The sequence below is a fragment of the Cebus imitator genome, unplaced genomic scaffold (genome assembly GCF_001604975.1).
Source record: "Cebus imitator isolate Cc_AM_T3 unplaced genomic scaffold, Cebus_imitator-1.0 Scaffold61, whole genome shotgun sequence".
NCBI lineage: Eukaryota > Metazoa > Chordata > Mammalia > Primates > Cebidae > Cebus > Cebus imitator.
Genome location: NW_016107376.1, coordinates 4,326,321 through 4,342,477, shown reverse-complemented (window position 1 = coordinate 4,342,477; position 16,157 = coordinate 4,326,321). Strand labels below are relative to the sequence as shown.

At 33.8% G+C, this 16,157-nt stretch overlaps 1 protein-coding gene across 1 annotated transcript in view; it reads right to left on the bottom strand.

The window, feature by feature from the left end:
* Nucleotides 1–16,157, bottom strand: part of MINDY3 (MINDY lysine 48 deubiquitinase 3) — an 83,505-nt gene that overhangs the window by 60,047 nt on the left and 7,301 nt on the right. The window contains exons 2-6 of the mRNA XM_017529739.2: nucleotides 11,693–11,772; nucleotides 7,685–7,745; nucleotides 5,899–6,072; nucleotides 2,718–2,769; nucleotides 1,691–1,805 (exon numbers count right to left, since the gene is read on the bottom strand). Of these exons, the coding sequence (XP_017385228.1) occupies nucleotides 1,691–1,805; nucleotides 2,718–2,769; nucleotides 5,899–6,072; nucleotides 7,685–7,745; nucleotides 11,693–11,772 (482 nt within the window). The remainder of the gene's footprint in view (nucleotides 1–1,690; nucleotides 1,806–2,717; nucleotides 2,770–5,898; nucleotides 6,073–7,684; nucleotides 7,746–11,692; nucleotides 11,773–16,157) is intronic.

Here is a 16,157-nt window from a genome sequence, read left to right as displayed (position 1 = left end):
GCATGAGCTCTTGCATGTACATCCTTGTAACCAATACAAAGCAGGCTATGATAATGTCAAGATGAACACTATCAACAAGTGACACAATCACTAACGAGGAAGGGGATATCATCTTAAAGAACAGCTTAAGGAAGAAGAACTAGCATGATAAATTATTGGCTGTAAAGAACAAGAAACAGGGGGTATCAAACGTTTGAGGATGAAAAAGCTGGAGAAAAGTAACAGTCAAGAAAAGCTTATAAGAAACCAGTCATCTTAGATACCACCATCACAGCTATTCCCAACATCTACACAACAAAGTACTTTTGATTCTCTTATTTATATTTAATAACCCAAATAAGTATTTATTTACATTTCTAAATGTTTCCTTTCTTTGCCATTCTATAATCTCTCCTAGTTTAGGCTTCTCTTATTTCAATACTCACTTTCTCAGTTTTCCTGACACTAGCCTTACACTACAAACACCAACTCCACCCATCACAACTCCCATCCCAATTGTGTCACTCCCTTGTTCAAACTTTCTGTTGTGTTCCAATTCTGGGCAGATGAAACCTACTTACTCTTTGCAGTGTACACAGAAGGACCTTCATACTCTCTAAAAGCCTTGTCTTACTTTAGTGCCCAGTCTCATCCTCCACAATTGCCCCTCTGGTGTCTTATGCTGCAGTAAGGCTCAACCACTTAGAGCTCCCCAAACCTGCATTATACCCCCAATCCCTTACGCTTTTATACTTGCTGTGCCCACTGCTGGAAAAAATTTCCTCCAGCTTTTCCATACAGAAAACTTGCCCTTATGCATTAAGGTCCTACATCTGTCAGACAGTCTCTACTAGATACGGTCCATCTGATAGGTTTAGACACAAGACCAAATGCTAAAAAACACTGCCATAATGGAATTATTAATGTGTCTTTTTTTTACAATGCTAAATAGATACTATTAAAAATGTATTCCATATTATTAATACAAGCATAGTCCCTAGCACAGAGTCAATGCTCAATAAACATTTGTCAAATAAAAGAAGTCTGATTTCAGACAAGATAGATCTAGTAGGATACTAAACTGAAATTAACATGTTATGTGAGATTGGTATTTGGGGAAAAAAGGTTGGACAAGAAGGGGACATACTGAAACTATTAAACAGCTACATAAACGTAAGCTGAGCAAATGAAATATCCATAAAAGAAAAGGCATACAGGATCCTGGTAAGGAAATTTCTGGAATATCAAAATTTAGAGGAGGAGAGAAAGGAGCAAGAGGTAACAGGTAAAGAAGGAAATGAAGCTATCAAAGAAAACAAAACAAGAATCTTGAGACATTATAGAAAGAAAACTCACACAGTGAGTTATCAAAAAAATCAAGAAAGGGAGTGAAGGTCAAAAACAGCTTCCAGAAGGGGTTAAGGGGTCAAGCGCTGCATAGGACTAAGATCAAAGGAAACACAATTTGCCAGAACTGACAGCATTTCACAATTACATTACTGATAATCTCTCTAGACCAGAAGAACAGAGGTGAAAGTAAGTTTGAAACCGCTTAAGTGCTGTGGAAACCGAAATTAACTGATTTTAAGCATAAAAGATTTTTATTCTAAGAATTAAAAACAGCATCAGGAATACAATTACTCATCACAGCAGGAAAAACAGTAGTAAACAACATTAATAAAAGACAGAAAAAGCAACTTCTTGAACACACCTTTGTCAGTAACACAGAATACAGAAAAAGCAATACTCCAAATTTATTTCCCCACATTGAATACTGGTCCAAGACAGCATCTTTTAATTCTGGTAAACTTCTGAATGATCTTTTCCTGGGGGAAAAAAAGAATTAAGTATTGGTATCATGATGAGATTCATAAATGGGAAAACTACATTGATAAATGGGAAAACTTTTAAATTTTCTTATACATTAAAACATATACAAAGAGGAAACTTTGAGATAGTTCTAAATTTTTCAAATACAAATTTAGCCACTAAAACTGAAAGCTATTTCTGACAACTACCACTATATATGGTATGTATCATTAAGAAAGAACACCTACTTGGCAGGGAACCTCTTCATCTCTTAGGTGAACTGTCTGGAATCAATAAATTCTTCAATAATATACAGTTATTTAAAGAATAGAGTGGACTTCTTGTAAGAGGGGGTAAACACAAAGAAAACTTCACTTTTTAAATCCTAGAAATTACTTAACGAATATCTGAATGCCAAAGACAACTTACACATTTGTGGCTTCTTTTAAAAGAAATTAACATTAAATTTTAAACCAAACGCCACCCATAATTCTAAGCCATCCTTACCTTTTACTTTGTAATACAAAGTTTAAATGCTCTAACAAAAATGTGGGCATTCTTAATAAATGATATAGAAAAAAGGATGTTGGCAAATATGAAATAATTCTAATATTTATCCCACTAGAAATCTTTATATTTGTTTAGGACACAGAAACATTAAGCTAAAATGATAGTTTTTTTCATTGTAATGATGAAAACGCTTTTAATGATTTTAAAAAGCATATTTGGATAGTTAATTTAGGACTCAGCATAATTTATACATTTACAAACTATTTTAAAGGCAAATTAATCCTGAAGCAATGGATTTAAAATTTATGTTTAAGTAGCGCATTTCTATGTAAAACTAAGAATTCTTCCATATTATGAACAGACTTAACGTGGCAATGTGTCCACAAAGTAAGTATTTTAAATGTTCCAATGTTACTTACTGAATTAATGCATGAAATCGCTCAAAGCCAAGCTCTTCGACAGCCAAGGCAGCTATACATAAAAGACACTTTTCAGCACTACACATGGCAAATAAATGACACAAGATACACACAGCAGGCTGTAAATACTTTCAAGCAATCAAAACTTTCCCTATTTCCCTACTCCCTTAAAATTCTCAGTTTATCTTCTACTATAATATGAATTTATATTTCAACATCTTTGTTGTCATGAATACAACTAAAGTGGATACAATACTGACAATGTAGAAGGGTGATTAACATTTCAATTCCGCTATGCTAGGATGGGTTATAAAGTATGAAAAATTACTGATAATCAGTGCCTCACACATCATTATAATGTGTCCTGCACTTTTAAATAATCTTTCAGATTATATAGATCCAAGTAATATCATCACAGCTAATCTTCCTTTTGAGAATATAAAATCTTTAGGTTTATGCTTAATTATTAAACAAATGTGTATAAAAGGGCATAACACTTTCAAACAACACAGGTTCAATGACAGCTTTAAGTTTGTTTCCTCATTTATTTGTGCAACTGTTAAGTTTTTCAGAACTTATTTAGATTATGTTTATTAATAAAAGGAAATCAAAGCACTTGAATCAGAGGTAATGTTTACTGAGCACTTTATTAAGTGCCAGGCCCTTTTCTAAATGCCCTACATATTTTACCTTATTTAATCCTCATAAAAACCCTTTTAGCTCCATTTTACAGAAAAAGAACCTGAGGCACACAAAAAACTCCTCGCAGGAGTACACAGGATTAAATGGCAGAGATGAGATTTGAGCCCAGATAGTCTTGGCTCCGGGGAGTTATTTATCACAACGAATAATTTCACATATAGTTTATAAAGCAACTCTTACTACTGTCAAATTCTCACTGGTGAGTTCAGAAAACGGATTCATTATGAACTCAAAATTTTTTTTATTTACAATTTAAAATGTCACATTTTGCTAGATTTCAAAGCCTAAGTGTTTCATATCTCTTTTTAAAATCTTTAGCAGTCCAAATGGATTAAGTTATCTCTTGGTTTATGTGGGAAACAAACTGAAATTGAACCTGAGTATTCACTATTGCGAACAAGTGTGCATTACCAACAAGCCAAAACTATACACATCACATAAGCCAATGAAATTAATGTTTGTAGAGAAAGTAATATTAACAAGAAGGAAAAACACTTTACATTCAAAATTTCAGAATAAAATGAAAATTCTACCTAATCTTTTCCAAATTACACTAAATGTTCTGCAATGTCAGATTATCTAAATCATTTTACTGGGTATACTACAAGAGTAGACATAAAGATAGTAATTTAGAGAAAAGAGGCAAGCAAAATAAAAAGCTTAGCAGGCAGGGATGGTGGAAAAATATAAAACACAAGAAAAAGAACATAGCTGGGAATAAAGGAAAGAACAGGTAAAATAGATTGTTACATGGAATAAAAATTATAATATAAATACATTTCATTTGTCAATATCTAAGGTAAATTCTCAAACTTTCAGTTAACAAAGTATTTCAAAGGAATACAATATTAAAAAAATAAAATATAGTTTATGTCATGGCAACTTTTAAAATGAGATACAAAGTAAACTGGAAAATTACTAACTTGTTTTTTGGAAGGTAATTCAATATGCCCATCTAATTAGTTACTGAAGTACTAAACTGAATGCATTTTAAGGTCCTTTAACCTACAGCAATGTAACATATCACTACAGAAATCCATAGCATGTTCCATAGTATGCATCAGTATACTATTAAGATACTAATGGGAAATGTTATATAAAAAGAGCTTACTATTTTCTCAACATTAATACACAGACTGGCTTTAAGCACATAATCTTTACAAGACCTTTTCAAAAGATCAACATTTCCTCTTTCAAAATTTTAATATCCTAAATGAAACTATTAAGTATGTTTGCGTCCACACAATAAAACCAGGAAAATATTTTAAAGCCAGTCTTAATGACACTTTGGACTACCATCCTTGTTGACTATTTTCCACTTGTTGTCTTCAAATATAATTATGAACTGTAAAATAAATTAAGTTCTTTTTGAAAGGCCATGTTTCAAAGGCTTTGAAAGGAAGCATCGTTCAACTATTTAAACTTTCAAAATTATTCCTTGCAAATGTACTATTTTTAGAATTTGCTTGGCTTAAAACATTTTAACTGCAAAGGCAGGAGAAAGAAGACACTGACAACACAAGGCATTTTAGTCCGGGAGGCAGCAGCACCTTATGGATAATACTATATGGAAAGCAAAATGTGTATCACATACAACTGAAATGTACTTTCAGGTAGATAATTTCTTACAAAAAATTTTCATAGAGATGACAGTTAATGGGATCCACTGTAAGTTGAATAAGCCACTTATTTAACAGAAGCACTTGGGACTAGCAATTATCAAAAACCATCAACTAACAAGATTATTCCTGAAAAGCAAATCAGAAAAGCAACTTTTAACTATCTTCCGTACCACTAGGTGTCTCCATTTCACGCTGGCAGCTAGCAGGTCAATCACATAAGAATTTTCAAAAGTTAAAAACCACAGAATATGTAATTTTTATGAACAATGGGAATGGCCATTAAACTTATTTTAAAGAGAAAAATCTTTGATCAATGTATAAAAAATTTAAGGCAAAATTAAAATTGCCTTAAAATAATCTGTATGTATAAAAATATCCAAAAAATTCACAAGGGAAAAAAAACAGCTTACAGCGAAGACAAATGTCTCCATTTTTGCTCTGGGAAGCAAGTAAAGACAAATTTATGAAATTTTCTGATGTCAAAAGAATTTTTTTTTTTTTTTTGCAATGCCAAAGCAACACATTAAGGCATCTGAAACTGAAGGGTATCATTATTTCTAAATAAGAGTTCTAAAGCTCAAAAGAGATTGTTATCAAGCCAAAGTTAACCAGAACATTTAAAAAAGTTTAAGATATATACATATATATATATATATATATATATTTTTTTTTTTTTTTTTTTTTTTTTTGCAAAAATGTAGTATCTTCTAAGGGGAACAAAAAATATTAAGGTTCAGTAATTAAGCTTAAGCTAAAATATATGTTATGAAAATTTAAAGTAAATTTTTCTTCAAAATATTAAATAAATTAAAACAAAGGAACAACAAAAAACTTCAGGAAATAAAAATATATCTTACAAGAATGTTCCACTTGGCAACTAGACTCTGCAGGACTCCCAGAAATACTAGCAGTTTCTTCAGTTGTCTTTCCTCTTAACCATGAAACCAAGCAGTATGGTCCAGAGTGGTCACAACAAGCACTTTCTAAAATATCACATAAGGTATGACAAAGGAGCTCCTTCTGCTCTTCCTCTAAAAATAACCAAAGCATAAGTTATAATGGTTTCTTCTGGAAAAAAGGAATCTGTCATGAATAACAATAGTAAAAATGTGTTAGTGTGATAAAATCAAGCATTCTAAAAATGGGAAAAAATCTCTCAATATATTTAAAATTATGTTTTAGAAAAACAGTAAGTTTGTGGATTAAAATATCACCACTTTAAATAAAGCCATCTAAATAAAACCATCAAGTAGAAAAAGAATCCTGAAAATGCAGAATTAAATATTATGAAAGATCATAATCTGATACTGCTCATCACTTTCTTAAACCTTTAGCAACTGAAGCCATGAGGTTTCCTTTACTGCAGAACCAAGCACAGTATAAAGGCCTGTTGAGACCTCTATTATTTTCCCCCGCTTCTGAATTAGTCTAACATCTTTGATTACCCTGTCCCACAGGGATAAAAATAATGAGATGCACATATACTACCACAATCCATTATATCAGCAGAGGCCAGTGGTTATAATACAGATTTGAGCATTAGAATTTTATAGAAAATAGTGCAAATGCTCAGACCATCTCTTTATGAACCTTAGCCACACTCTGTTTTCAAGTAGTATTACTATCAAGAAGTAGTATCATTTTCTGAAACTTTCAAACAGAGAGTATAGGATACGCACACATTCTATATAAAATTTTATGATACAAGGAGGTTTCTATCTCTCCTAATGGATTAACAGTTCTTTAAAGGCACCTTATTATCAGCACAGCATTTATTACACTTATGACAATGCTTTACAAATGTTTTATCAAAGCGAATACTGTTCTGTGTAAGTAATAGCATACACTTCATTAAAAATTCATTTCAACAATAGTATCTCAAATAGTTCCTCTACTAAAATTCATTTTGTATTTCACCTATTAAAAATTATGAAAATGATACCTTAACTCTTAAATCCAAAATCATTAGTATATTCTACAGTTGTTGTTTGGTATGTAAGCTCAGTTATGTCCTCAGATACAAAACTGGGATTGTAATATGCCCCACCTTCTTCCAGAAGTTATTGTGAGGTTCATATGAAATTGTGTAGAAGGAGAGATCTTTGTAAACTGGCAAGTGGAATGCAAATTCTTGTTATTATAAGGTGGCACCACACATCTCTCTAGGTACAGAAGCTCATGTTACAGAGGTTATGACAGCTTCATTTGCAGTTTCATCCAAATTATTTGCAGTATTTGCATTGTGTAAGTCATTATACTGAAATATGCAAGAATGCAATGAGAATTCTGAAGTCTTGCTCACAGATAAATAAAACAAAAAAAAAAGACTATTCTTTATGGTATGCTGTCACCTAACAGTTCTAGGAAATGCACCATGTTTTAGCAAGAGGTCAAGGTTTTTCCCTTAGTTATACAATCCTGACTTACCACCCTTGGTTAGAAAACCAAATTTAGAAATATGGAGTCACTGTTTATGAAGCTTCCTAAAAACAATTTAGAAGGAAACCTCAGGGGAAAAAAAAATCCCACTGATACTTAACTTTCTCAGATAATTTTAATTAAACTATTGCCAATGAACACTGCACAGACCATCTGTATTAAAACAGAGGATGAAGTAAAAGTTTTAAAAAACAGCTATCATACCTGAACAATCCCGCCAAGAAGACTTCTCAGAAGAAAACAGGAGCTTCTTCAAAAGAAATGCCTTTACACAATTAAAGCAATAATTAGTGAACTGCAATATAAGCATATATCATATCATTCTTCAATTTTAAAATGGGAAAAACTAATTTGTACCCCCTTTCTAATCTTTTGCATAGTTCTGTAAAGATGTCAAATGAGCTTCCCTCACATTTGACAGGAACTGTGCAGATTTATTTACTCAGAGTATACCACTATCAACTTGATTTTAAATCCATAAAACCATTTTTCTTCCACAATACTTATTTTCTGACAAGTAGAACTCACTCAAATAACAGAATGCAACTGGAAAGCACAGACACTTAATGCTCTATTCACAAAATGAAAGCTATGTAGAACAAGAGTAAGTCTACATTTCAGTTAGATTCCTTCTGGTAAAAGAGATCTAAATATAAAAGTAGTTCTGTTCCCTTAACTCTCATCTGTGATACAAGAATAACACAATTAAAGTCTTCACTTTATTATCAGGAGCTCAAATTTAACTCAAAAAGCTACATGATTAAAAGAAAAGACAAATGGATTTCTAAACTTCCCCTTAAGTGAGTCAACTATGTTACACAGGTTGGTTGATAAAAAGCTACACAGCAAAGTGCCTCCTTCTCAAAGTTTAGTTCAATGGTAGCTACATCCCAGTCACCTGACTTGTTTGTTTAAACTGCAGATTCTTGGGCTCCACCTATTCTATCTGAGGGCAGGTCAAAGAAAAACAGATTACAATGATGACTTTTCCTCACCTGTGTTTGAAAGTACTAGTGTACAGATTAGGAAGACTGATTTTTATCAGGCAAACTTAGGTTTGAATCTTGGCTCCACTATTACTAACTAAAAATAACTGTACAAAATTTAAAAGGTTGCAGTGAGGATTATGAGAGAATATCTATGTAATACACTTAGCATAGTACCTGGCACCAATAAACAATTTAAGGTATTACAATGAAAAATTAATATTCCATTCACATAGGCATACAATCTACAAATACTGTAATCAAGTACTTCCCATTTTTCCCCAAAATGACAACAACCATAAAGTGAAACAGTATAACTACATCACAAAGTTTTGAAAGTGAGATGGGGACATTCATTATTTCACCACCAATATAATTACTATTAGCATTTGGATATACTTCCTTCCCATCTTTTTTTATACCTAGTTTTAATTTTATTACAAGTGAAAAATCAGAATGGTTATATGAATATTTTGTTTTTCTATAGAATTCATAAGTATAATTCTTACTACTTGTCTAACAAGCTATTTACCAAATTTTAATTACCTATTAAATTATATTACTGTGCATTAGATATTGCTTACAATTTTTTTTTGCTACTTTAATATATAAGCTCCGTCTTAAATACAATTTTTCCATATTAAAGATTTCTTTAGAAAAGACTCACAGAAATACTGCTGTTGCCTCAGAATCTGCATTGTCATGGTTCCAATTATAATTTAAAATTCCTTCCCGAAATCAAAGTACAAATTTGTACTACATGGCAGAATAGAGTGTGCCAGCATCATCCCACCCTTACATGCACTGGCAATTGTAATTTTATTTTTAAAGATGAGAAAAAGTAAGAAATAGAATCTAGTTACAGTTTTATTTTTACTTTCCTGGCTTCCTACTGAGGGTGAGCATCCTGATTCTTTTGCTGTAAAGCATCATTCCACATGTTATGACTGCACATCTATGCCCATTTCACCCCCATGTTTTTCTAATCAATTTCTACAAGTTCTTTATATGAGAAAGACAACAACCTTTTATTGATAATATTTACTGCAAATATTTCTCAGTTTCGAGGTACTGTTTCTCTTATAGTGTTGACGTTACGTTAATTTTAAGTTTTCTTACGGTTAAATATTATTCCAAGAATACATTTGACATATGGTACAAAATGATCTAAACTTATCTTCCCCTCAAAGTGCTAGCAAGTCATGGGGATAACATTTATGAAACTTTATTTCACCACTGATCTTAGTTCCTTCTTCATTCTTGGTGTAACAAATTCCTGGTAAATTGTTACAGGTGATGAGGTCTATGATTGTATTATCAATTTGGTTCCATTATTTTGCCTATTCTTCTTACACAGCATCATGTTCTAATTCTTATACTCTAAAAAAGTTTTAATATATGTACCTGCTCACTTCTGGTCATTCTTAATAACTTAGTTTTGACTTTTAAACTGAAATATTAACACAAACAAAATTCTTTACAAAGTTTACATGACTCCTTTTTTCCCTTTTTAGAAATGGGGTCTCACTCTATCACCAAGACTGGAAGGCAGTGGCATAATCATAGCTCACTGCAGCCCTGAACTCCTGAACTCAAAGGACCCTCCCGTCTAGCCTCCTGAGGAGCTAGGACTACAGGCATGCCCGACCATGCTCAGCTAATTTTCAATTTTTTTTTTTTTTTTTTTTTTTAAGAGCAGGGGTCTCATTGTATTGCCCAACCTGGTTTTGAACTCTTGGCCTTAAGCAATCCTCCTGCCTCAGCCTCCCCGAGTGCTGGGATTATAGGTGTGACCCACTGTGCCTTGGCTATGTGATTCTTAAACTACTACCTCAAAGATATAGAAAGGTAGGATCAGGATTTTAAATATTACCATTATCGCACAGCACCCCACTTGCACAAGTAACTACCACCACTGAAATATACTGCATTTTATAAAACAAGAAACTCCTGTGGTATATCCTCCATTTAATTACATTCATGGATTTCCAATAAAAACCCTGCTATTACTGACCAAGAAAGGCAGTATTTATATAATCTAATTTATATATGGACATAACAAGGAGTCTTCAAATTCAGATAACATTCCTACTGACAACTGAAATTTGTTTCAGTTACTCAGCACAACAGCTATAATTACTAATTTATAGTTAAATTTCATTCTTCACATTCCATAATTTCAAGGCAAGATTTGGATATTCAAATTTTTCTTTATTTAAAAAAAATCTCCTAATGCAAAAAAATCAACTTAAAAAATAATGATCTATGAAAGACATATTTTGGAATCAACCATAAAAGATTTTTTTCCTTTACATAAATACATTTTTAACACTTTAAGTATATAGATTATGAGTTCTGAGAAACAAATTTACTTTGTAGCCAAAGTACCTTATTTTTGTATATACTTTGTATCTTATTACTCTGTATCCAATGAATAAATGCCACATTAAATATGTATTTTCAAAACACGATGGCTAAAACATAAACAGTAAATTAGCTGTAAATTTTATAACAGTTCTAAAGTTACACTGTTATTCACAGACATCATCAATACTACAGTAAACTGAAAATTCAATTATTGATTTCAACAATGCAACAGTTTATAGTGAATTAGCCTTTGAAATTCAAACGATATAACACATCAAGATTCCAAATCAAATAAAGACATTCCGATAAATTCTATGTTTTGTGCAAACAAAAAACCTTTTTGGTTTTGAAATTGTTTGAAATCAGTTGTTACAAATTATTTAGAAAAGCCAAAGCTATAGCATAAAATAGTATACACTGCCAACTTAATTCAAAATTTTAAAGTTACAGGCCATAAAAGTATGAAATCATCAACTTTTTTCAGTCTATAAAAATGACGTTTATAGGCTGAACAAATGAAAATAGTACAATTACTGTGATTGTACCTATCTAAAGTATAACATGTTATTACTAAATAGGAACTCTGTATTAAAGATGTCAAGAAACTTCCTAATTTTCTCAAAGTCAGGGGATGCCTCTTTTTCTTTGAAAATGTAGCCAAAAGGCTACTGTTGTGCAATTCATCAATATTCTGAATTCATTTTTATTTTGGATATTTATTGTAATTTATGTGAGCAAAAGTTAAGAGTTAACTGATCATGTCTCATAATTACTATATGAAATACAGACATTCGAAAACAAAAAGTATGAAACATTTCAACATGTCCCTCTAAGGAGCTGGTAAAGGAGTCTATGTTACCTGAACAGGTGCAATAACAGCACAGGGGCCACCTTCAAACTGTTCTAATGCAGATCCCTCTGATTCACTAAACACAAACCCTAAAAATGAAAGCAAGTAGCAAAGATTAAACATTTAATTCAAGTAACAGCTAAAAGAATCTTTCATGTACTTTGCTTTGAGAATGATCACTTATCACAACAGCAAAATAACTTGAAGTCATGAGGTGCAGAGCATCTGTGGAAACTATGCTCCCCCACCCCCAAATGCAAATATATCCATACAATTTTGTACCCAGAAACTCCTCTAGGGGGATAAAGTATGGACTTTAGTAAAATGACACTAAATCTGACTTTTCATCTAAGGAAGACTAGTCTACTAAATTCAAACAATTTTTAGGACTCTTTACATATAATATCATTCTATCATTTCAATCTTTCAGTTATATTCCAAAAGCAAAAAATTAAATGGCATTGTAGACAGTACATGTGTTTTTATAGCTTTATCTTAATTTAAATATCACTCAATCAGCATGGACTAACAGCAGCTAGTGGAAGTTCTTTAGAGGGCCCTGGGTCAGAAGTTAGGAGAACCCGGTTACCATCTGGATAACCTTATGAAGATCATTTCACCTGCTTGGACCTCAGTGTTCTCATTAAAATAATCAATTCCAATTTCACAATGCTAAGAATCTATCAATTCCATTAATTGTTACTCTTCAGTCATTCAGCCAAATCAGTTTAGGTTACTTAACATCTGATGCTATGCCAATCATCTGGGATATATGCCTGGAAGCCATAGTCTCTGGTCTGGAGGAACCACTAGTCCAGGTGAAGAGAGATATACCAACAGATAATTACTAAGATAAAGGAATAAACTAATGTTGTAACAGAAGAATGCAGTGTGTTGTGTATACAGAAAGGCATGCTCTATTCTATCATAACAGATAACTTCCAGGTTCATCTTGAACAGGAATTTGCTGGAGAGGCAAAGGTGAATAAATGTAATTCAGCTAAAGAAGATACCTTAATTAAAGCAAAAAGGTTTTCCAAGAGGAGAGAATGTTTATAAATCAGAGGGATTTTAACATAGCTAAAGGGTAGTATGGGGGTTGGATGGAAGGGCCAGCAGGAAAGATGACAAGTGGTTAACATAGCAAAGGGCTGAAGAACCAGGACTCAACCAGCAAAGATCTTTTGGTAAAACAGTAATATTATCTTACTGGTTAAAGGAACAGAATCAGCAAGAAGTTGTTTCAACAGCCCTATAGAGATATGATGCTGACCTAATGAAAGCAACGTTAGTGTGGAGAAGAGAAACTATATTCGAATAATATTTCTGAGGTAAAAATAAGATTTATTTAGGACGTGTAAGTGGGGCAAAGGCTTGGTACAAAAGAAATTAGAGCTGTTTCTGAAGTTTTTTTGCTTGAGAAAAAAAGTTTTTCTTAAAAAAAGCAAAAAGTTTTTTTGCTCTCACCAGGTGAGAGCAACGGAGAGGGTACTGGAGAGGGTCCCATTCCACCCCACCTCCTCTCTTTACCTTCAATCTCTGCCAGAAAGTATATAAATCTCACATATTAAAACAAAACAAAACCTAAAGATTCCACCAAAAACTCCAATCAGCACTCCATCACTCTTGTCCTCCCAAAGACCACCTAGTCACCTACATACCCTGTTTCAATCTTCTTACCTCATAATTTACTCAACCCTCACTAATCTGGTTTTCAATGCATGAGTGTGCCAAAGTGATTCTCGCCCAAGTTCATCAGTGACCGGTACAGGCTATTTCCCAAGTCTTATCTTATTTAATCCCCCAAAGAATCAATCTGAAATGCTGTCCACAAACCTGCAAAATCTTTGTCTCTTGGCTTTTATCAACTTTTGCTTTTCTAGTTCTTCTGTCTCCATATCACTTCTTTTAAGTGCTAATGTTCCCCAGGTTGCTGCTTTAGGATCTATGCTCATTGCATTCTATGCATTCTTTCTAAGTAATCTCATCTACTCCCAGGAATTCCATTACTGGTTATAACCAGGTAATTCCCAAGTATAGCCCAGATTGGAACTCCAGACATAGAAGAGTCTAAGTCCCTGAACTTGGTCCTGTATAATCTGGCTTCTGCTGAACCTCCTACTTCGCCCTTTGCCATTATCCCTTTTAGATTCTAGGCACATTGAGTTTCTTTCAGGTCTTGAGGTATATCATTTTCTCTCTTGTCTCTTACCCTTTGTACATGATGTTTCTTCTCTTGGAACACCTGCTAACCCTTTTTCTGGAAAACTCAAGTTTATCTTTAGGTTTCACCCTAAGATAATGTCTTCCTGCTTCAAGGCTTCAAAACGTACCTTGAACATGTTCATTTCCATCCCATCTCCAGTCTACCTTATAGTTCAAACCACTATAATCTTTCACATGGAACACTGTCAAGAGTTTCCAACCAGGTCTCCCTATTCCTCCCTCACTCCTGTCCAGTACCCAACTATTCACCATAGAGCTGCCAGAAGAATATTTTAGAAATGGAAATCAGATTTTGACACAGCCTGCTTAAAACATTTCAATGGCTTCTCCTTGCAATTAAAATAAAACCCAAACTCCTTTTCGTGGTCTAGAGGCCACTGTAAGATCTACCAATCCAACTGACTCTGCTTACTCTTACATCATTATCTACCATGACCTTAGTTCCTTAGAACATCCCAGGGACTTGACCTGTAGCTTCGATGCTTACTGTTCTCTCTACATGAAATGCTCTTTCCTCTACTCTCCATATAGATAAATCCTTCTTCTTCAGGTCTCAGTTTAGGTGTTAATTCCTCAGAGTGATATTTCATTACAAACCTATCTAAGTAGTCTCTCTTCATCCCCCAGCACAACCAGTACTTACCATAATCTGTAGTTATTGTTTACCTGTTTGTCATCTACCTTGCCTGACAGGTATTGTACCTGTGTTTTCCCACAGTATGTTGTATAGCTATTAATTAATGCTTGTTGAAGTTTTGGCAGGGAAGATAATGGCAGTGTTTGTTTCTAGGGATACCAAGTTCAGTTTCAAAAATGTGAGATAGACATTTGGCAACTTTTAGAAATTGGAGATAAGGGTGTGGAGTTCAGGGCAGGAGTTAGGATTAGAGGCAGCAATTTCAATCATCTTAAAACACATCAGTTAAAGTGAATAAGAACTTGAAGAAAAAAATGATGAAGTTGGGACATTAAAAAGTGAGCAGAGACTGAGTCAGCAAAGGAGACTGACAAAAATTAGAAGGATTAGAGAAAAGCACATTAACTGAGTTCCTAGAAAGGAAAAATCAGGCCAGGTGTGGTAGCTCACACCTGTAATCCCAGCAGTTTGGGAGGCTGAGGCGGGTGGATCATGAGGTCAGAAGTTCAAGACCAGTCTGACAAATATGGTGAAATCCCATCTCCACTAAAAAGACAAAAATTAGCTGTGTGCACTGGTGCACACCGGTAGTCCCAATTGCTTGGAAGGCTAAGGCAGGAGAATCACGTGAATCTGGGAGGTGGAGGGTACAGTGAACTGAAATTGTACCACTGCACTTCAGCCTACAACAGGGCAAGACTCCGTTTCAAAAAAAAAAAAAAAAGGAAAAATCAGAAGCAAATAGTCAACTACTACAAATGCTGCTGAGTAAAGACATATATTAAAATACTAGATTACGCATGTCACTGGGAATATTAAAAACACAAATTTAGAGCACTGGGGAGAGTAACCAGATTTTAAAGGGTTGAAGTGTAATTCAGATTAGAAAGAGAAATAGTAAAAGCAAACTACAGTTGGCTGTCCATATCCATAGGTTTGACGACCAGATTCAACCAAACACAAATGTAAAATACTTGAGGGAGGGGGGGAAAAAAAGGATGGTTGGGTTGTGCAAAACATGTATACAGACTTTCTTTTTCATATGATTCCCTAAACAATACAATGTGACAATGATTTACACAGCATTTACATTGTATTAACTATTTTAGGTAATCTAGAGATGATTTAAAGTATAGGGGAACTTATGTGTAGGTTATATGCAAATATTGCAGAATGTCTATAGATTTTGGTATCTGTGGCGGGGGGGTGGTCCTTGAACCCAATACCCCTTGGACATCAACAAACAAAACTATATTGAAGTTTTGCAGAAGGGAAAAAGGAGGATAGCTTGAAGGGTAGCTGGATAAAGAATTATTAATTTTGTAGACTGAAGGGCGCGACTTACAAAAAAGGAAAGAATCCAGCACTTTGGGAGGCTCAGGCAGGTGGATCACGAGGTCAGGAGTTTGAGACCAGCCTGACCAACATGGTGAAACCCTGTCTCTACTAAAAATACAAAAAATAGCCGGGCGTGGTGGCACACACCTGTAGTCCCAGCTACTCTGGAGGCTGAGGCAGGAAAATCACTTGAACCCGGTGGGTGGAGGTTGCAGTGAGCTGAGATCACACCATTGCACTCCAGCCTGGGTGACAGAGCAAGATTTTGTTTCA